Consider the following 21446-nt stretch of genomic DNA (forward strand, 5'->3'; position numbering starts at 1 on the left):
GTATAAATCTATGCTCCTTTGTTTAATCTACAATGCTGTAATCTATATGTTATGTAGGATGAACATAGTGCTTTCAAGTGTTTTGTCAAAGTAAACTTTCTGCAGCATTGCAAAAGTCAGTATTTTTTCTCTCTTGTTGTACACAGGGGTGGAGAACTGGATCTAAGAGTAAGGTTGCTGTGTTAGTATATACCAGAGGCAAGAGTTGAACTATAGTCTGATATCTCTTACCCAGTGGGATAAGGAATGATAGACAAAAAGTGCAAGGAGACTTAACTGCAATACTTCCTTTGCAGTCAGTGTTCTCGCAGTCTTTTCCCTCCTGTTTCCACGGTCTATCTCCACTAGTGTAATTGGATGCCCATAGTACACTAATAGGATTTCTCCCTATGATGTAGGCTTTGCTTTCTGCCAGTTTTAGATTTGATTTTTTGGTTTATTAAAATTGTTTGTTTAATATCTTGGGGTGAGATCCAAAATAAAATAAATGGCTCTATTTTTTCTTTTCCTTTAGGACTCCAAGCGAGGGTTTGGGATTGCAGTCTCTGGTGGCAGAGATAACCCCCATTTTGAAAATGGTGAAACATCCATAGTTGTCTCAGATGTCCTTGCAGGCGGCCCAGCAGATGGATTGCTTCAGTAGGTGACACACACACATACTCACACCTTGTCTCTCTCTTCTCATTTTGCAAACAAAACTTCTAAATACAGTCGGCCCTTGATATATCCCAAAGTTTGGTTTCAGGACCCCCATGGATACCAAAAAAATCACAGATGCTTGGGAATAGAAGTCACATTACCCCTATCTACCATGTCCACTAGTCAGGAATGATAAGGGCAATAATCCAATATTCCCTGATTGTTAGCTACTTGTAGATATAACAGAGCAGATACAGGAATGCAGGACCCATATCTTTATTTTCTACTAATTCTGCTTGTTCCTTGGCTGAGTAAAGTCTGGAGGACCTGATACGAGTGTGTCTTCATTCCCTGAACTTCTTTGAGGTTCTAGCTGTTGTAGTAACCACCCACATTTTCCAAGATTGCCTCATTACTCCAAACAAGGCACACTGGGTAGTGGAATCGACTCTTGTGTGGTGGATGGAATACTTTCTTAACTGCCCAAGGATAGGACTAACAGAAGCACTGTATTTTTAATCAGAGTGAAATTATTATCTGTGATGAGTATAGTATTTCTTCTTAAGCTGACTGTATGCTTCTATTTGCAGAGAGAACGACAGAGTGGTGATGGTTAACGGTACACCCATGGAAAATGTACTCCATTCTTTCGCTGTGCAACAGTTAAGGAAAAGTGGGAAAGTGGCTGTCATTGTAAGTTAATTATTACTTAGGTTTGCTGAGCCAATGGTGGAGATGGGCAGGAGGGGACAAAACTGCCGTTTAAGAGAAATGTGTGTTTTTGGCCCTGTAACTACTTGATTTGAAGTACTCAGTTCAGCATTTGGATCCAACAATCTGTTCAATATCATACAGAGGATGCATGATTTTTGCATGACTTATTGATTTCCACTCCCCCCCCCCCCCAGAAAATTGTGAAGATTTGTAATTCAAAATTATGTATTCTAACTAGAAGTCCCATAGGGCAGAACTGAGGCACATGTGCTCCACCACTTCCCAGTTTTTTTCCATGTCAGGAGCAATTTGAAAAACTGCAAGTTGCTTCTGGTATGAGAGAATTGGCCATCTGCAAGGACGTTGCCCAGGGAATGCCTGGATGTTTGATGTTTTACCATCCTTGTAAGAGGCTTCTCTCATGTCCCCACATGGGGAGCTGGAGCTGACAGAGGGAATTCACTTGCTCTCCCCAGATTCAAACCGCCAACCTGTCGGTCAGCAGTCCTTGCACTCTAGCAGCACCTGGAGAGCCACACATTTCCCACCCTTGCAATAAAGAATGGGAATGAATGTGTGTGCAGCCATAGATACATTTTTGAGATATGTCCCAGTAACAAGAAGGAAGGGCTCTGGTTCTGTCAGAGAGCACATGCCTTACATCCAGATGTGAGGAAGGCATCTGAGATCCCTGGAGAGCCACTGACAGCTGGAGCAGGCAGTGACATGATAAACAAGCCAAGGGCTTGTGTCAGGCAATTTCATATGTTTAACAAACAGTAATTCCGCATCATAGAAGAATGACAGATGGCTTAATGAATCTTTTTAATGCCCCTCAGAGAATTAGAAGTACTCATAATTTCTCTTTAGAGAAATGTAACTTCAAACATGGGCCCAGCAATAACTGTGTGGTGGTAGAGCATTCACATTTCCACACTTCATCCTGTGCCATTTCCCCAGTTTTTAATTTGTTAGCAGTCAGTGCCCATACAGAATGCTTGGTTCTCATTGTTTCTTTCCATGTTTTTTTTAATACTTGTACAAACTCTGAAGTTTCCCTAGACCTTCTAGTGTAAGGGATTGAGTGGCCCTTGTGTTCTCTTCCAATTCTTTGATTCCTTGTGTGTGAAGGATGATGTTTTAGCTATACAAGTGTCTCCTGCTTTTTAATAACTGCTTTTTGTCATTCCAGTCTTTTGACCATTCAAAATTATACCCTGATCCATATTTTGATGTATGGTCTATTCTTTCCTTTAGATGGCAAATTGGTTTTTTCCCCCCTCAATTACTTTACATGCTATTTTTCTTTTCCTTAGTTGACTGAGCGCCACCTTGTGTTCACTCTTGCATTTGCAAGCTAAAAAAAGCAGTTCCACTTTTCAACTGTTTCATTTTTTAACAAAGCTCTGATCCCTAACCTGTCAAATAATTGAGAGATTATTATATAAAGAACAGCATTAAATGTAGTCACTACTTTTCTGTCTGTCCTTCATCAGGATAAATATTTTTTTCTAGGTAACTTTTCACTCTCCTCCTCCCAGGCAACACACACATTTATGCAAAGCCACTATACAATATGGTTTTACTTCTCCTCTCCCACATACCATAGAATCAAGTTAAAATAACTATGCGCTGCTGGCCAATAGCTTGAGTTTTGGACTACAACTCTGGAAACCAGAATGCCAGTCCCTACTCAACCATAGAAGCACATGGGGTGGTAACCTTGGGCAAGCCATACTCTCTCAGCCTCAGAGGAAGGTGAAAGCACCCACTCCTGAACTTGCCAGGAAAAACCTATGATAGGTCACTTTAGGGTCATCATAAGTCAGAACGTCTGCAACAGAAGACCAATATCTCAAGAGTATAGAAATCCATTTGTAGGGGCAACAAATGTAATATTTGGAAAGGAAAGGGCTAGAAGGAAGAAATCTCCTCTCTTCTTTAGAAATGATAGTGCTATACAGGAGAGCTATTTCTGTGCTTGGAAGATGCAAATTCGTGTGTGTGTGGTGCATCTGCTGTGCCAGTGATGTGCTTTCAGAGGGCCTGATGTTGGCATCTCTTAACGCTGAATGTGTATAGGGCAATTGCAATGAACTCAACATGGCCAAAGGCTCTGCATCTGAACTGAACTTTGTGGTGAAAGATTATTAACTATAATACAAAATTATAATGGCAATTTTTTCTTGTGTTCTACAAATAGGTAGTGAAGAGGCCATGTAAAGTGCAGCTTCCAGCCGTTCAAAGGAGTCCCTCTCTTGACTACGATTATAGAGCCTTTGATGTCATGGATGACCGTGCAGACCTGGATGGTAGAAGTGCCAAGAGTGGCTACAGTGAAAGGAGCTGGCGTAGTGGAAATGGAGGCCGCAGCCAAAGCTGGGGAGATAGCCTTGACCAGGGTTACAGAACTGCTAGGGATAGGGGACGCAGCCACAGCAGGGAGCGTGGCTACAGTCGGGATCGGAGTCGGGGCCGGAGCATGGATAGAGAGAGAAGTATGGACCGTGAATACCAAAGACCCCGAAGCAGAGGCAGGAGCGTTGACCGTGAGGATGTGTATGATCATGGTTATGGTGGTAGGAGCCTGCCAAGAGATTATAATTGGCAATCTCGTCCTGACCCTCCATATGAAAAACAAGCAAAAAGCAGGAGCAGAGACAGGCTTAATTCCCGGGGTTCCTCTCCTGAATTGCATCGCCACTATGAGTATGGACCACCACAGGAAGCAAATGGGCCAGTTAATGTTCTCCTCACTAAAAGTAGATCAAACGAAGGCAAGTGCGCAATGAGTTTGGTTGTCTGTATTAATATAAATGTTTCCTTTTGCTCATTATTTTTTTGCATGTATGCTTATCTCATAGCTTTTCCCTGCTTCACCTAACCACGGTCATGTGTAGTCATTTCCATGGAGAATAAAGAGGAAAATGGAATCTTGGGAATGTGTTCTTTTAGGAGTTTCAAGTTTAATGTAGCTGGACCAAGTGGTCATGTGAATTATTAGACTTGCTTAACTGTTACTTCAAGTGTTCAGTTCACATCGTTGTAGATGGTTCTGTGCAATTGAAATGCAAAGACTGGATTCTAAGACATTGTATGCTATCATTCTGGAAAAAAATTTAAGGTACCGTTCAAGTAGTACATGCGGTCTGCAAGCACCTGGACTAGGACATTTTGTTCTAAATTTAAAATGAATACAGTGATACCTTGATTTACAAGCAACCCAACATACAATTTTTTGAAATACGAGCCATCGCTTAACCCGTTTCTCACTTTGAGATGCAAGGTGCAATCAGAGTAACAAGCCACATGCCCGGTGGACGAAGAGGTTCCGCGCTACCCTAAAGGCCACGAGCAGGCCCTGCATTATTGCCACCTCTTGTGCTAGTGCTACCTCCTGCAAGGCTTGGGCTGGCACTCTGGTGAAAGGTAGCGCTAACCTGAGAATACCCACCACCTTAAGCAGAGCCAGCTTGCGGCCTTCAGCCGGGTACCATAGGGAGGCCTCCACCTTGGCCCCCAACAGGTAGTGTCACGGGCCTCTTACAGGGGGGGGGGGGGGGTTGAGTCTAAAATTGTTCATTATACGGTAATTCATTCTGTGACTGAGATCTTAAAAGGGGAAATTGTGTTGGGGGGCTGGAACAGACTAATTGGATTTCAATTCATTTCAATGGGGAAATTTGATTTGACTTAATGAGCAAATTGAATTGTGAACTTGGTCACAGAATGAATTACACTTGTAGTCAAGGTATCACTGTACTGACTTCAGCCTGCTGAATTCTATAGCTTATGCTATTTTTCCACAGAATAAATTAAGAATAGAAAGGAAATACAATAGAGTCTCACTTATCCAACATTCACTTATCCAATGTTCTGGATTATCCAACGCAGTTTGCCTCCCACCTAGATCCACAGATGTTTCTCTAGGCAGCAAGGATTGAACTTTTTATGGATTTAAATTCTGACAATGTTGTTATTGTACGCTCATTTTATGCAAATCTATCTCTATTTGTAGTCAATTTGTTCATAGCCAGTGTTTTTGTAGTCAATATTTTTAATACATTGTGATGTTTTGGTACTAAATTCATAAATACAGTAATTACTACATAACATTACTGTGTATTGAACACCTTTTTCTGTTGATTTGTTGTAAAACATGATGTTTTGGTGCTTAATTTGTAATATTATAACATAATTTGATGTTTAATAGGCTTTTCCTTAATCCTTCCTTCTTATCCAACATTTTCACTTATCCAACCGCCTGTTTATGTTGGATAAGTGAGACTCTACTGTATACCTGAAAGCAGGGAACATTCAGTTCTCCAAATATTGTTGAATTACAACTCTCACCACTCTGCATCACTGATTTTACTGACTAGGGCTAATGGGAATTGCAGTTAAACAGCATCAGGGGAACACATGTTCCTCAAACAATCTTAAATGGTTGTTCAGAACCTCCAACACAGTGGTTCTCAACCTGTGGGTCCCCAGGTGTTTTGGCCCACAACTCCCAGAAATCCTAGCCAGTTTACCAACTGTTGGGATTTCTGGGTGTTGAAGGCCAAAACCTCTGGGGAGAATCACAGTAGTAGTTTCTCAAAACACAGGTTGAGAATCACTGCTCTAACATGTGGGTGGTAACAAGGATTGTGAAAGATCTGGAGAAACCATTCTCAAAAGAAAATACTGTTAGATGTGTTTAAATTGGAGAAGAGATTAAAGCAGTTTTCAAATAGTTGAAGGGTTGACACATAGATGATGAGCAAATTTATTTTGCCTTGTTCCAGAGTGTTGGATTCAAACTTCTTTGGCCAAATTATAAAAGGAAGGAATTCACTAACTATTAGGAAGTATTTTTTTTGGTGATACAAGCTGTTTCTGGTGATCTTGTCTGAATATGACAATAGAGGCTTTCAAACAGAGATTTGAGGATGTGAGGGCGATCTGGCTACGACATCTGTCACCCCATTGATTGCCAGGGTTGATTCAGATGATATGGCTGGCTAGGCGAGTGTCCCCTTCCTCCCGCAACGCTCTCCATGTGTGTCCCTCCCAAATCTGCATGCTTGGTGGAAGAGGATGACGTCCCAGGTATAGAAGGAGTGTACCGAGGTCTCCAGTCTTCGGTCCCGGGTATACGATAGCTGTGCTCCCCTGCTAGAACCTCCAAACAAGCTCAAACAGAGATTTGATGGCCACCAGTCAAGAGAGGCTATCAATTATTTTTTCCTTATTAGTGGATGAACTTTGGGGAGTTTTCTATTATTCTGATTGTCTTAATCTGGTTTGCCAAGCTTTTTTTCAAGTCTCCCCAAGATGTTACAAGTAGGTTGAAGACAATGCATCATTAGGGTCTCACAAGGTATCATGAACTAGTTAAGTCTCACATACCTTGTAAGCCATTAAGCCCAACTTAACATGCCATCCAAGTATGGTAACCTGCCAGGTATATGACAACAAACAGTTTTTTCATTACTAGGAAGGTAGCCATATTTACCCAAAGGAATATGTTTGGCTTTGTAGATCACAAGTTTCATGGTAAACATTATGTTGTTTGGAAGTTGTGTGGGGGGGGGGGGGGGAGAAATAAAGGATTTCAAGCCAAAACAAAATGTCATTCATGATCTCCTATCAATTTTCCATTTGCAGAATATGGTCTTCGGCTTGGAAGTCAGATTTTCATCAAAGAAATGACTAGTACTGGACTGGCAACAAAGGATGGCAATTTGCACGAAGGAGACATCATTCTCAAAGTACGTTCTTGCATGAAAGGCCCTCAGTGTCTTTCAGTGCTGGGAAAATGTAGATTTCAAATGGAAACTTTTGACATTGATAAATCATTTCAAAGCTATTTATAAGTAAATATGTTTACCTTACACATCCAGATCAATGGTACCGTGACAGAAAACATGTCGCTATCTGATGCTAGAAAACTGATTGAAAAATCAAGAGGAAAACTCCAGTTGGTTGTTTTGAGGGACAGAAAACAAACCCTGATCAACATTCCTTCCCTGCATGACAGTGACTCAGAAATAGAAGGTGAGAGATTAAAAGAGAAGCTACCTAGTCAGTTTTCTGTATATTTTTGTCAAAGGAGCAATACAAAGTCTGTTTTTTTAAAAAAAAAATGGAATGGAAAAATATAAATTTAGAAACTGAGTTAGAAAATGTGAGCCAAAGCCGATATGAACCAAATATTAGCCACAGAATGTGCTTCTCAAACCAGATTTCTTTTTCCCCATTCAATTTAATTATACAGTTGATTCCTGTACTTATAGGCTGCTTGGAAAGCAGAGTATGTCTGGACACATGATGTCTGCCCCTTAAAGGCCACTTTGCACATGTCATGTTTCCTATACTTATACCTTTAAAATTGGTGTATTCATGGTTCAGGCAAGTAGTCATCAATATTAGACATAATATAAGCCATGGTTTATACAACTGTGGAGCCCCGGTGGCGAAGTGCGTTAAAGCATGCAGTCATGCCGGCCACATGACCTTGGAGGTGTCTACGGACAACGCCGGCTCTTCGGCTTAGAAATGGAGATGAGCACCAACCCCCAGAGTCAGACATGACTGGACTTAACATCAGGGGAAACCTTTACCTTTACTTATACAACTGTAAATGAATACCAGGTCTTTATACTGTTAACTGGAAACTGGAAATAAGAACTGAAAATGAGCAAGGAGTACAAATGACACTTTGCATTCCTACCTTGGCCCTTTCCTCCAGTCTTTGATATAAAATTTCTGACTTAAAAAAAAAACAGAATTCCCTGTTTTGCACACAATAGCAGATGGTGTGGTGCTATCCGTCTGTTAAACAGAATAAGTCAGGATATGATCTGAACTATGACTTAACACTTGAGGAACTGTGTCTCCTCCCTTTTCCACCCTGTTATGTCCTTACATTTGTCTATGCCAGAACAGTCACAATATATGTTTCAATCCTGACACATATCCTTTCTACACCATGTGTATTCTCATGTTTCTTTGGTTATGTTTCAAAAAAGCCAGTCTAAAAAAGGGATGGCCATTTGGCTATTTCCTGCATTATCATCTTCTGGGCCTGTAAGCACTTTACTCAGAAGTAATGGATATATTGGGTGGAAGCATTGCCTGCTTAGTTGTCTAATGCCCCGTTTCTCTTGGAATGGTTTGGTCTGAAAGAGTTGTGTCTGTTAAGTGTCCTTTAAGAGTTTGGAAACATTGTAGCTTTTTGGATGATCATTCTGAAAATCTTAGCTAGCATCGTCCTGGATTTGAGGAGTTGTTATTCAAAAGGTAAATCTCCTTGTCCTAAATTAAGCAATCATCACATGCTTCATTGGCACAAATTTCCTGCAAGTCCCGAACTAGGAGTTTTTCTCTACTCATGTTTTTGATGGGCAGCAGATGTCAATATCAACTCCATTTAATTTCAGATAGCATTCTTGTTTTTGTCAAAGCTGTCATAATGAATAAAGAATGGAGGGGAATATATTTAGGACTAAATCCAGTTGCTCATCCCAACTGCAGTAGACCCATTAATTCAATTCTTGCATGACAAATTAGTACTGGATAAATCCCATTCATTCAACATGCCTACCCTAGTTGGGATGGACAATTGGTTTTAGGCCTTATTGTGAAAATAGATGTCAGCATTCATTAAAATTACTGACAGATGATTTTTTTTTTGGCCTGGACTTTATACAATGTTCTTTCAACAGATATTTCAGAAATAGAGTCAAATCGGTCTTGCTCCCCTCAGGATGACAGAAGACTGCATCATTCAGATTTGGATTCCCATTCTTCCAATGAAAGGCTAAAGGAAAAGCCAAGGTAGGCTGGCTGTTAACGTTACTGTTAGCCAAGTCCTTAAATCTTTCACTTTCCCTAAAGTTTTTTTTTTTGCAGTTCAAAAGAAGATACATCTAATAGACTGTCTAAAATGGGAGCCATGCCCACCCCTTTCAGATCAACTGGTGATATTACTGCTACTCTAATTCCAGAAGCAAAGAGTGAACCGAAATATCAAGATGATCCTCCAGGTCAGTAGTGGTTACTTTCCCCTGAGAGACCCTTAGTTTCAGTAAGAGGAATAATTATCCTGTTCATATAATAAGAATACTTGATCTTTGGTTAATAGAACAAGTGTTAAAAAGTGCTTCTTCTTTGTGGTTTCCGTGAATCACACAACTGGGTTGTACTGCACCTGCACAGTACCCTGACAGAATTTCCAAAAGCTTTAGCAGTTTGAATTTTGGCAGTAACAGTGCCCCCTCTCCTCCGGGTGTGAAGTTGCCGGCTTGCTGGCAGCTCCTCTGTTCCATGGCCATAGCTGCAGTCTCAGAGGAAAGTGGCATGACCCAGAGGGGAGGAAGGGCAGAGTTGTGTGAATTTACGGATGACCACTCGAAGAAACACAGTTACTGGTAAGCAATCTGTCCTTCAAAGCTTCAGGTCACCATACAAATGCCCCATCTGCAATAAGAATCATTCCCTTAAGCTTGACTGGAGGCAGGGCAGTGTATTTGCTTTGACTGGCAGCTGTATACCAAATTATTGTTCCAGTTATCATTGAAGAGAAGGAAATGTTTGGTCATTTTCAGCTTCTCAAAAAAAGAAAATAAATCAAAAGATTGAAGGCAGCCAAAGAAAACTGAGGAATTTTTACACACGGTGACTGCACTGGAACCCAATGTAAAGAATCCTTTCCCCTTTTAATATGAAAAAAATAATAGTGGTAAGATGTATAGTAGATGTATCAGACTTTAAAGAAATAATTAATGCATACTGTTGCAATGCACAGAGTGGCCTTTGAGATCTGATTTGTGACATCCAGATAATCAAGTGGAAGGATACTATCTGAAAAAGTGCTCTAATTGGTAAAAGTGTGTGCCTTCATGACCTTTTTAAATATTAAGACACTGAAGTACTATTTTTTTTTGAAACAAACTAACATGGCTACTACTCAAAATGGCCAGACATGGGAAAAGGAATTATAGCATTCAGAATTCAAATACTTTCCAATATTGAATATTATAATGCTGACTGTATGGAGAAAGCAGCTGTAGGCATATTTACTGAATGTAAGACTGAAATAAATGGGAAAGATTTCTAAATAAAAAGGGTTTAGGATTAGGGTATAATAGGAGTAACCTGAACTGCCCTAATGCTTATTTCTTGTGTCTACTGTCTTTTAAATGGTTTCAACTTCAAGTAGAAACTATTTATATGATTTTGTGTATATGTTTTTAATATGTGCAGTTGTTCAACCAAAAGCAGCCCCAAGAACATTCCTTCAGCCAAGTCCTGAAGACCTAGCAATTTATGGGTATGAATTTTAACTTATCTTCATCTGTTAACTTGCACACTTTAAAAAACTGCATTGCTCTAAATAATGTCCACCAGCACCATCAGGAAGTTTTTTTTAACTGATGTTTAGGTGGAATCTCTTTTTTTGTAATTGGTTGTCGAATCACATCTTATTAAGTTAGGCTGATATTCTAACACTGACATTATTGGGACAGGGAAAAAAATCTTACATTTATCCATTCTCTGGTAAACACTTGCTTGGATTGATGTGGATGACCTTTAAAAATGGTCTAGAACAGTGGTTCTTAACCTTTTCTTTCCTACAGATCACGTTTAAATATCTCTTGTTGCCGTGACCACCAAGACTAATTTTACCAAGCTTTTACTTCTCCCGTGAATGTGGTCTTCCTTTTATATATGAATTTCTTTGAGAACATCCCTGACATGGTTACAGAATTCTGGGAAGCAATTGAAGTTCAGCAAATTTAGTGACCCAATATGGGTAACACTAGAGTTATGTTGAGTGGCTATGTCTGCATGCACAGCAGCAAGAAAAACTAAGGCCTGAGGGCTGAGTGTGGCCCTCCAAGATCTTTTCCCCTGCCCTGCCCCAAATTTTAGACTTTGGGTCGCCCTATTATTTCCTCTTATTATTTTATTTTAATTATGAGTTAACGAATCAAATATCATAATCTGAACCTGACCACTTAATTATATACCTTTTAACCCGGTTGGCTAAAGAGAGAAATTAAAATTACTTCTTCTAACTTCCTAATATCCTTGTTAGGAGACGAAGAGCCAAATAAACTTCTTCTGGAAACTTACATTTCCTTGGTCCGGGCCCCCCCAGCTCTGGAGCTTTGTTGTCTTCAATTTTTCTTTTCTTTGTGGTGAGCGCGGCGAACAGCTTGTGCGATGGATAAATCCCCGCTTCTCGCGCCGAGTCTTGCCACATCCTGAACCTCCCGGACCAGCTCAACCTTTCACCCTTGAGGGGTGAATGGTCTCTGGGGCCATCGGGTGGACACCTGGACTTTGCAACCCCTCCTGTATCAATCCGCGGTGAGGGGGTGAGCTCTCGGCTCAAACCAGACGCTGCGACAAGAGGTTCATCGGGAGCTCCGATGATCCGTGTCTGTCGCCATTGCGCGCTCACCCGGAAGTCTCCTACTCCTTGGATATTGAGGGTTTTTAAGAGTTATAGTTTAATACCTCTTGAGGGTTGTACATTATTTTTATTGTACTATGTTTTTAAAGACATTGCCTATGTTGTGAAACCGCCTTGAATCCCCTCCAGGGTTGAGAAAGGCGGGATAAAAGAGCCGTAAATAAATACATACATACATTGAAAGAGGCTGAAATAGACATTCCAAGGGATGGATTCACACAATGGAATATCTTCCCTAGAGAGGATTACTAATTTTATGGTCTTTTTTTGCACCAAGTGAGGTGTTAACATACATACAGAGCCACGTTTAAGGCTGCATATGTCACTGTAAAGATGGTAACCATAGAAGAACTGTAATTAATCTGAAGACAGTGCTTTCTCTCATGATGAACACACAGTAAAGATGTCAACTACCCAGTGGCATAACCATTTCTAAAATCCAGAATACTTTTCTCTCCTAAGCCCTGGTACAAAGATGGTGAAGTTCAAGAAGAGCGACAGTGTGGGTATCCGGCTGGCTGGTGGGAATGACGTAGGGATATTTGTTGCTGGAATTCAAGAAGGCACATCAGCAGAACAAGAGGGTCTCCAAGAAGGGGATCAGATTCTTAAGGTAGGCATGCAACACTGAACAATTAGGTTTAAAAAAAATTAAGTTGGGGGATAACTTTATTTCAAAATTAATAACCAAAGCACGAATGTAATACAGTGGGCCCTTTATATCTGCTGGGGTTTGATTCTGGGGCTTTGCATAGATACCCAAATTTGTGGATTTTCATGTTCCATTATATGAAGTGGAATAGTAAAATGGTGTCCTTTGTATAAAATGGCTAAATCAATGTTTACTTTTTGGATTAAAAAATATTTTCAAGCCATGAATGGTTAAATCCTTGAATACAGAATCTGTGGCTATGGAGAGCTGACTGTACACCACAAGTAATATTTTAACTTTAGGAATAACAAAGCCACAACTGTGATTTTTTTTAATTGAAAACTGAATTTTTACTAATAGCCTTAATTTTTAACAAAGTTTGAACATGTCTGTGTTGGGGAAGGGTTATTTTGAACCATTTTGATACTTTGAACTGTTGAGAAGGTAACTAAAAATTACAAAATAGGTCACAGCAACAGATGATATACAATAAGATGTAATGCAACATTAGTTTTTTTAATGGTCCAAGCTGACCTGAGAACTTATTAATGTATTTACATGTGGATCTTCATTAAAATCAATGACTGAAACAACCTGAGATCATGATAACCTTTGACAGTATCTCTGCAATCCAGCTGGGATCACAAAAGGAAGTAGAATGAATGACCTAGTTGTATGTTCTAGTTATCCACTTTTATATCTACCAGCAGTGTTTTTGAAATCTTAAAAGTAGGAAAAAGTATTACACTCAAGTTACGAAATCTGGCACCCTTTTAAAACTTGTGCTTAATCCTGTTGAATTCAGTGGGACAAAGAGCAAGCAGCTTTAGTAACTGTCAATAAAGTAGGGCATAGGCACCCTGGAGACATACGTGAGTTACAAATGTGAAAAGAGGAAAACACTTGCATATGCGGAAGGGATGTAAGAGTTTTTCTTAGCAAAATGCACTAGAATTCCTAAGAGAACACAAAGAGTCTTTGCCTCCTCCTTGTTCTTAACAAGCAAAACTGCATCAGATTTAGAATGGCACCAGGAAGTTCTAAGCAAATTATTATCCCAAAAGCAATTTCTAGTTTAGAAATACTGCTTCCCAGCTCCTATTGGTCCTTTATCTTTTGCTTTTAGTTAGTACTAGTGCTGTGGCTCTTGACAGGCTGCTGTGGCTCTGAAATCAATTTTAAAAGAGTTTTCTCTAATTTCCTTTTTGGCCTCACTTTCTTTCAGTCCCCCTCATCTCCTCTTTGTTCCAGTAAATGATTGGTTTTACCATTTACCTAATAGGCCTTTTCCCATCCCCATCTCTATCAATCCAGAGCATAATTTTAGACTTTTGACTCTCTGAACCCCTTCTAAACCCTCCTGCACCCACAATCTGGATTTGAGGCTTTCAGTCTCATTTAAAACAGTATGGTTGAGCCTGGATAACATATACGCTGTTGTAGAACAAACACAATGTCTCACCCAGCCTAAGATTAAAAAAACCCTTATTTTTAGGGAAAGGATGGTGGTTGAAACTGGTTATGTGTTTCTTTCAGGAAAATGAGCTTGGTCATTTCCTGATTCCAACAAAGTAACACATACATAAAGCACTGAAAGGTGTGAAGTTTGTTTGCAAACTTACTTTGTTTGTTTGCACTTACTTAGCTGATACATTGAAATGTATGCTATTTAGTCTAGAATGGTTTACATTGTATATTATATAGACATCATTTAACTATGTTTCATGAATATTGTAAAATGTTTACATTTTGCTTTAGTAGAATACTACAGTATGTTTCTATTTCAATGGCTTGTGGCTGATGCAAATAAAAGACTGATTAGTTGATCGATTGATAAGCTTATTAGCTTTAAGCCATTATCTTGCATAACGCCTTTGTTTTAAAAAAGGTAGGATTCCTCTTTGACAGTCTGAATTATCTTTTAAAACCTCTTAATTTGCACTAGGTAAACACACAAGACTTCAGAGGTATTGTTCGAGAGGATGCTGTTCTATACCTGTTGGAAATTCCTAAAGGTGATATTGTAACAATTCTGGCCCAAAGCAGATATGATGGTAGGCATCTGGCATATAACTTATGAAAATAATATTGTTGGAAGCAGTCATTTAAATAACGTGCTTTTCACTTTTGACCAAATAAATAATCTCTAGTTATTTTGCTATGTTTGTTTTTATAGATTTTTACAGTATTCTTGAAAATATATATTGCTGTAGTAAATTAAAGCCTGTGGTTTCAATGTGAATTTCAAATTGTTGTGCTGCTGCTCTTCATTTATTTATTTCAGTGCAGCCAGTGGCAGTCCCTTAATAATGCTTGGCATTATTACAGCTCCTTTTCCCCCCTTGTGACAAAATGCATCTTTCTCTAGTCTTATCTTGGTATCTTTTGATAAGCAAAGGCATTTTAACTGTCTCATTCTGTAAGCAGGTGCTATACAGTTTTATATAGTTATCCAGCAAAACAGGTTTATTCAAAAATAAATGTTGCTTTTAAATAGGAATAATTCAGCTTGACGTAGTGGTTTGGGCTTTGGACTATGACTTTGGAGAATAGGGTTCAAATTGGGTGACCTTGGGCAAGTCACGCACTCTTAGCCTCAGAAAACTCTCGGATAGGCTTGCCATAGGTTAGAAACAGCTTGAAGGCTCATAACAGCAATAATTCCCTGGCATGTTTCAATCCAAAAAGAGCTTCTGTGGGTTTGATTGAATGGAAAGGTTTATGGAACAAGAGAAAGGATCATATAAAATAGTATTTTACTTTTTCAAACAGTGAAAAGATTTTGCATAACCATAGTCCTTGACAGTTCTGTCTAGTGATAGTGGAAGAGATTTGCTACTGCGCCTGACTTCTAAGAACCTCTTCCAACCCTTAATAAAAAATAATCCATAAGTGTCTCTGTTAGTATTTTCTGTATTCATTTCCTTTACTTTTCCATTCATGTTGCTATATACCTAAAATATTGTATGCATTTGATGAAATTGTCCAGAAAATCTCATGAGACAATTATGTTTTTTAGGTTTTGAGATCCTAGAGTTTGGAAGCATTTAGCTAGAAATAACTTGCAATTAATTCATTTCCCCAATAGCAAGGATGTAGTTAAGGTTACATTGAGATTGCAACTTAATGAGAGATGGTGTCCACTTCCTTTCAACGTAACTGTAACTGGTTACTTCAGTAGCTATGAGAGTGTGGCCTCACTTAAATGGGAGAAGTGGAATATCGCTTTGCTCAAATGTTGGCGCATGAAGTGTTTTGTGCTCCATTGTGAGAAGATTGATAAGAGGGAGGCCTGTTTTGTTACACAAGCCAGCAGATCATAGTATTTAGATTTTTCAAAGAGTAACTAAAAGTAACTATAGGCATACTTTTAAACTGTTACTGTAACAGTAGTTTAATGTTGTCAGAGTCTTTGAACTATAATTACTGTTTGAAAGTAACTGTCTTAGCTGCAGCAGATGACTGCAACATGGCTTTGTTGTTATGTGCTTTCAGGTCATTTCTAACTTATAGTGATGCTGAAGCAAACATATCACAGAACTTTTTTGGCAAGTTTGTTCAGGGGAATTTGCTATTGCTTTCTGTTGAGACTGGGATAATGTGACTTGTCCAGGGTCACCTGGTGCATTTCCATAGCTGATTGGGAGTCTCCTAGTCTAGCACTCAAACCGCTACACTGGCCTTTTGCTAGCTCTTCGAGAATCTCCCGCAATCCCTGACATCAGTGAAAAATATAATTAAATTACATTTTTTTCTCCTCCCCACCCACCTGCTGGTTGATTTTTCACCCAGTTTATAGAGACATAATGGCCTGTGGCAGAGGGGATTCTTTCTTCATAAGGACTCATTTTGAATGTGACAAGGAGACACCACAGAGCTTGGCCTTCATCAGAGGAGAAGTCTTCAGAGTTGTTGATACATTATATGATGGAAAACTCGGACACTGGCTGGCTGTGAGAATTGAGAGTGAATTGGAAAAGGGCCTGATTCCGAATAGAAGCAGGTATATTATATTTTAGCTGAATTTTATTTTGTCTTGAACAGTTCTCTATTTCTGTTTGGGCCATCAGTTGGAGTAAGCATTCAGGACTGATTCTTGATTGCTTGACGTAGCAGGGCGATGGAGCCCTTTAGACTCCATCACAGTAGCTATCCTTGAGTTGCACCTTTTTATTGGGTCCTACATGAGTGGTGATATTTTATTCCTATGGAAACCCAACATTTAGGAACAATAGCCTACTTTGTGAGAGAAGGTTTGAAAATTGCAGTGGGCCTATTCCACTGGCCCCATCCCTGGTATTCATACTGAGCATGGATGTCTGTATGTTCTTTTGTGGGACCTGGAAATAAGGGTGCATCGACCATCAGCTAAGTTGTGCCCTCTGACACATATAAATTGGGAACAGAACAGGAAAACTTTGTGGCATGAGGGACTGGATTGGTGATTTGACCCTGCTGTCTGTTTCAGTGGGCATGATACTTGTCTATCTGTCCATCTGTTTCTGCCTTTCCTCAGTGAGCTCTAGGTGATGAATGTGGCTCCCCTTGCCCGCTAATCTTCACAGAAGTCCTGTGAGTTAGGTCAGGCTGAAATGGAGTGACTTGTTCAAAGTCATTTTGAGGGTATTGTGGCTCAGTCAGGACCTGAACTTGGATCTTCCAAGGTCTGATCATCCTATAAAACACTGTACTCTTCCATTATAAAGGAAGCTACTCCCAACATTTCTGTTGTCTCCCACCTGGATCCTTGCTATGTACACACTTCTCACCAGCACCATTCACACACCACTCATCCCAATGACATTTAGTTTCTTTATGCATTGCTTTAATGGGAAAGGAGATGCTTTTGGTCTTTAATCTTTCTCACTCTCCAAGGGTTTTAAGTACTGGTGAACATTACACATGCTGGGGCTGAGAACAATAGAGCCACAGAAATAATGCAAAAAATTGAATTGTAGTCCTTGCCATCTAAAGCAGGCGTTTTTCACTTAAGGTTCTCCAGATGTTTTGGACTTCAGCTCTCAGAATTCCTTACCAATGAATAAACTGGCTAGGGCTTTTGGGAGTTGAAGGCCCAAACACTTGGAGAGCTACAGTCTGAAAAGGCTCCTCTGCTGTTGTTGTTTTAGTTGGAGAAGACTCTGATGAGAGGAGGGGAGCAGCAACGGAGCAGGATGCCATTGGCACGTAGCTTATCAAACACAGAAGCAAGCCAGAATTTGTTCTCCTTCTAGGGCTTTACATTTATTTTTGTTTCTTTTTTTAGAAATGTGTAAATTTGCTGCCTTTAAACCCCTACTTACACACACACACACACACACACACACACACACACACACACACATCTTATTGGCTTTTGGAAATGGGCAAACTTTGGTCTCTTTCAGGGCTGAACAGATGGCCAGCGTTCAGAACGCTCAGAGGGATGGCTCGAGTGACAGGGCAGACTTCTGGCGGATGCGTGGCCAGCGATCTGGAATGAAGAAGAATTTAAAGAAAAGCCGTGAAGATTTGACAGCAATTGCATCTGTGAGCACTAAATTTCCAGCCTATGAGCGTGTTATGCTCCGGGAGGGTGAGTGAATGACAGCCTATAAGAACTGTTAACTGATTTTTGCATTTTTAGAGATGGCAGCTTCTGTTTTTTTCTAGCAGTTTAAATCAAATCTGGCCAATCAGCTTTGGCTTTGGGCTACAAGCAAGTGATAAAATCTTTCTCTGGCTACGACCATGCTTTAGTCTGTCTAAAAATATCCCAGTTGTTTTTATGAGTCATTATAATTGTTTAGAAATGTAAAATAATTATTTTTACTAACAGTATCCTTGTAAATGACTCAGAAGTGGCATATAACATTAGTACAGAATATCTAATTGATTTTGTTAATTGCTGGTGAGTTTGAAAAATGAATTGGTTTGTTTTAACATTAGTGTGAGAAATTTTTAAATGATTAATGCAGATCATTATGTCAGTCACTACTTTCTGTTAAAAAACATAGAATTTGCAGAAGGGGAAATAAGTAGTTGACTGTGTAGTATACTTACTGTTGGCTCTCTTTAAAATGTTATTGCATATGCCAGTCTCCTCCCATCACTGTTTTCCCTGAAGCTGGGACTTTCCCCTCTTGTTTCCATTTTTTCTTAACATATCCGTATTTAATGTTCATTGCTATTGTTTATTTTCTGTATTGCCATGTTCTGCCCCAATATAAGTACTCCATGGTCCCTCACCTCTTTCTTCCTCTTCACCATCCATCACAGTGACATCAGTTCCAACTCCATAATATTAAACTCAAAGACAAATGTTTTTGGGCAATCATTAGCCAAACATTAAACAAATTAGCACAAATATATTAAAGTTAATACATTACTTCGTGACCTCTGACAAAGACATATAAGCACTTTAGAGAGTACAGTTATGGTGTTAAACAACACAGGCAGGGAAAGAACTTTTAGATCATCTCACAGAAATAACCCCTGTCTTATTCAGGAACTGGGAGTAGTTTCAGGTCTCTTCAAGAGTTCTTCTAGAGTTCCTCCCGTGCCAAATACTGACACATGTTACTGTTATAGCATAAGCTTTATTGATTGTAAATGGTACACAGTGGAGAGGCATTCCAGTCCTTGTACTGATGTTGTTCGGGAACCTGGCATAGAATTGAGATCTCAAATACGTTCTACTCACACTTATCCTTTCATCTGGCAATCTGATCAAATCCCTTTTGCTGAGCATATGAAACAGTCAGGGTAATACAAAGATAAAGTTTTGACCCTGGGATCCCCAAGGACCATAAACACAACCCACTTTTGTTTTAAAACAGCATTTGAGACATGCTTTGCAATTGACTGAAACAGTAGTTGTGCTGGGATGCAAACTTAATTTTTTAAAATGAAGTGGTTAGTGGGAGAATATTTGTGAAAGTGGTCTTGGAGTTAAGCTGAATAGAAGGGTAAAATACAATTATGTAAAATTTTCATTATATGTCAGATATTGCTTGCTAGTTGTTGTTAGCTCTTGATGAAAAATATGTCCTTTAGGAGGAGATCTATCTTTCTTTATCTTTTACATACTGGGGATATCCAGCTGGCCAAGTAAGTCTTCCTCCCATTTAAAGCCTACCAAGTTGCTCCAAAGTGTGGTCGAAGAAGATGAAAGGAAAGGTTCAGGAAGAGGGGAAGGGGGAACGTCCCATTAGTCAATTGTTGTTTATTCGTTCAGTCATTTCTGACTCTTCATGACCTCATGGACCAGCCCATGCCAGAGCTCCCTGTTGGCTATTGCCACCCCCAGCTCCTTCAAGGTCAAACCAATCACTTCAAGGATACCATCCATCCATCTTGCCCTTGGTCAACACCTCTTCCTTTTTCCTTCCATTTTGGCCAATTAGCTACCCCTTATGTAGTATTGGATTTTGCCCAGTCAGGAAGTATGCACTTTTTTATGAATTACTTTTGGTTTTGATCACTGCAAGAGCAGCTGGTGCGGATGCAAGAGAGGGCTTTCTTTCTCAGTCACTGCCCCTCGACTCTGGAAGCCCCCTCCTTGCCGTCCTTCCAGCAGCAGGCTAAAAGCTTTCTATTTAGGCAGGCCTTTAAAGAATAAAGTTCTTAAAGGCAATTCAATGGGATGCTATAGGTTATTTGATTATTTTAACAGCTTTTCATTATTTTAAGTGTTCTAAAGGATTTTATATGTCTGGTTCGTTTAATTCTGTTTTAACATTTGTTGCTGTTGATTTTAAACTGAACTGTTTTTTTAAATGTTGTGAGCCACTTTGTGTCTCAATCAAGCTTAAAGCGGTATATAAATATAATAATAATAGGAACCATATTTCCTTGTAACTTTCTGCTTACAGCTGGCTTTAGGAGGCCTGTGGTGATTTTTGGCCCCATAGCAGATATAGCAATGGAGAAGCTGTGCAATGAACTACCTGATATTTATCAAGCTGCCAGTAAGTAATTCAGGGCTTCTTGCTTATATATAATTTATATATTTTATTCCAATTTATTTTATTGGTTGTTTTTCAAGACGGAGCCGTCACAATTTGATAATGTGAGTCCCTTTGGGGAGAGAGGGCAGGTTATAAATAATAATTATTATAATTTTATATTATAATGCAAAGAAGCAACAATATTAGGCAGAATCTGAACTATAAAATGTGCCTTGCTAAACGGACACATATGAATTACTGGTTTAAGTCACAGAAATGCATCTGATTAAAAGATGCATTTTAAACACTTCTTACTGAAGAGGCCAAGAAAATATTAAGTGGAAGGTGGGTCTGCTATTGGGGTGGGGCTTCCTTTTATGCTTCCATGCATAGTTTCACCAATGACAGACAAGACAGACTTCTGACCTTACACATACTCTTGGGTGACATACAGATACAGGTTGTGCTTAAGGTAAACTAGTCCTAAAATATTTATGGACAACTTGTAGCCTCCAATTGTTGTTGGACTACAGTTCTAGGGGTTACAGGAGTTGCAGCCCAACATCATCTGGAGATCCACATAATTTAGGATCTTTTGGGTAAATGGCAGCACTTTCAGTGCTTTGGGTCTGGAAACTCACTGGTAATCATTTTAATTGACATAGAAGTGCAGCCAAGTGGGAATAGTTTCTTGTTCAGATTAGCATTTAAGTGGCTGTACTTGTACTGCTTAATCCAGTGGTTCTCAACCTGTGGGTCCCCAGATGTTTTGGCCTTCAGCTCCCAGAAATCCTAACTTCTGGTAAACTGGCTGGGATTTCTGGGAGTTGTAGGCCAAAACAACTGGGGACCCACAGGTTGAGAACTACTGGCTTAAAGGCTCCCTTAACATTATTTAGTTTTCTAAAAGATAATTGGCAAATGATGACACATATCAATTACTCTTCCAGAAACGGAACCTAAAGATGCCGGTTCAGAGAAGTCCACTGGTGTGGTGCGTTTAAATACTGTGAGGCAAATTATTGAACAGGTACATATTTTTCAC

At 39.5% G+C, this 21446-nt stretch overlaps 1 protein-coding gene across 7 annotated transcripts in view; it reads left to right on the forward strand.

Moving 5' to 3' along the window:
* tjp2 (tight junction protein 2) overlaps positions 1–21446 on the forward strand; it is a 95501-nt gene that overhangs the window by 66696 nt on the left and 7359 nt on the right. For all 7 annotated transcript variants that reach the window (XM_062971972.1, XM_062971968.1, XM_062971969.1 and 4 more), the window contains 14 exons: positions 515–639; positions 1230–1332; positions 3557–4130; positions 7006–7109; positions 7242–7395; positions 9066–9177; positions 9253–9386; positions 10606–10672; positions 12284–12434; positions 14419–14527; positions 16266–16476; positions 17861–18048; positions 20327–20422; positions 21352–21431. In XM_062971972.1, coding sequence (XP_062828042.1) covers positions 515–639; positions 1230–1332; positions 3557–4130; positions 7006–7109; positions 7242–7395; positions 9066–9177; positions 9253–9386; positions 10606–10672; positions 12284–12434; positions 14419–14527; positions 16266–16476; positions 17861–18048; positions 20327–20422; positions 21352–21431 — 2208 coding nt within the window. The remainder of the gene's footprint in view (positions 1–514; positions 640–1229; positions 1333–3556; positions 4131–7005; positions 7110–7241; positions 7396–9065; positions 9178–9252; positions 9387–10605; positions 10673–12283; positions 12435–14418; positions 14528–16265; positions 16477–17860; positions 18049–20326; positions 20423–21351; positions 21432–21446) is intronic.

This window comes from Anolis carolinensis, chromosome 2, assembly GCF_035594765.1.
Source record: "Anolis carolinensis isolate JA03-04 chromosome 2, rAnoCar3.1.pri, whole genome shotgun sequence".
NCBI classification, from domain to species: Eukaryota; Metazoa; Chordata; class Lepidosauria; order Squamata; family Dactyloidae; genus Anolis; species Anolis carolinensis.